General features: G+C 32.9%; 1 protein-coding gene across 1 annotated transcript; it reads right to left on the reverse strand.

Moving 5' to 3' along the window:
- Positions 1–653: 653 nt before the first annotated feature.
- On the reverse strand, positions 654–974 carry LOC110936373. The gene has a single exon (XM_022178771.1). The coding sequence runs from the start codon at positions 972–974 to the stop codon at positions 654–656; it is 321 nt and encodes a 106-aa protein (XP_022034463.1).
- Positions 975–1,254: the final 280 nt, after the last annotated feature.

Genomic DNA, 1,254 nt, shown 5'->3' on the forward strand with positions numbered 1-1,254 from the left:
TGAGACATTATGTTAAAAGGGTTTAATAATATAATTAAATAAAAAAAACTATCAAAAAATGTTATTGGATAAAAAACCATCAAAAAATGGTGATTGGTCAACACCCAAGGGGCTCGAGTATTGCATTTAGAACGCCATTCAAAAATTTCGAACAAAAACGCCCAAGGGGGCCGACGTCTGGGCGTTGTTGGGCGAGATTGGGCAAAAAAACGCCCACTTTTTACACCACTACGCTTGGTCTGACATATTCTATTGAATTTTTTTCTCTTATAATTATGGGAAAAAACACAAGCCTAAAGTAGTCTAAAACTAGCTAATCTTGCAGTGTAAGATAGAGATAGACGAGATAGACAGATACTCTACCATAAATTATCCTAAAATCACAAATAAATTAAACAATTAAATACCAAATCCTGCACCGTCACATCAAATCTACCTAAAAGTATCATAAAAACACTAGCGGCACATACCCTAGGGTATCCCAGAACTTTTTTCTAAGATAAAATAAATTAAAAAATTAAATACCAAATAAACATAATTCAAATTCAAATAAATTATAAAATAAATAATTCAACTATATAAATAAATTATTGAACATAATACAAAATAAAAATAAACTATTTCTCGTCTGAATCTTCTAGATAAGGTAGATCTTAAATTGCAATATGTGTCACAAGATCAATGTCAAATCGAAAATGCGTATATGGATCCATAATCTCACCAATGGCATCGTTGTCCAAAACGGGTTGAACTAAAGGATCCTTTGTGTGGACTGGTGAGAAGGCATGTCCGTCGTCCTTAAAAATCATGTTGTACAATATCATGCACGCATACGTCATGCTCCTAATCCTGTAAACATTTGTGGTCTGCATGGGTCGCCTAAGTATGCCCCATTTTCCCTTTAGAACACCAAAACCGTGTTCCACATCTTTTCTTGTCCCTTCTTGCAATTTTTTAAACTTCTTTTCAACCATGTCGGTTGGATGTTGAAACGTTTTCATAAACATTGACTAGGTAGGCTAGATCCCATTGATTAAATAGTACCCACGTTTATATAAGGGCCCATTGACCTTAAATACCGAGGTCATCCTTTAAAAAATTAGCCATAAATAAAAATGGGTATCTGAAAATATGGTGGAAGGTTTCACAGTTTGTGAATGGTGTAAAAATAAAAATGTTGAGATATGTATTTATAATGATTTAAAATAAATAAATTAAGGGTTTCAGTAAATGTAACGGTCATATGATGGTTAA

This window comes from Helianthus annuus, chromosome 1, assembly GCF_002127325.2.
Source record: "Helianthus annuus cultivar XRQ/B chromosome 1, HanXRQr2.0-SUNRISE, whole genome shotgun sequence".
NCBI lineage: Eukaryota > Viridiplantae > Streptophyta > Magnoliopsida > Asterales > Asteraceae > Helianthus > Helianthus annuus.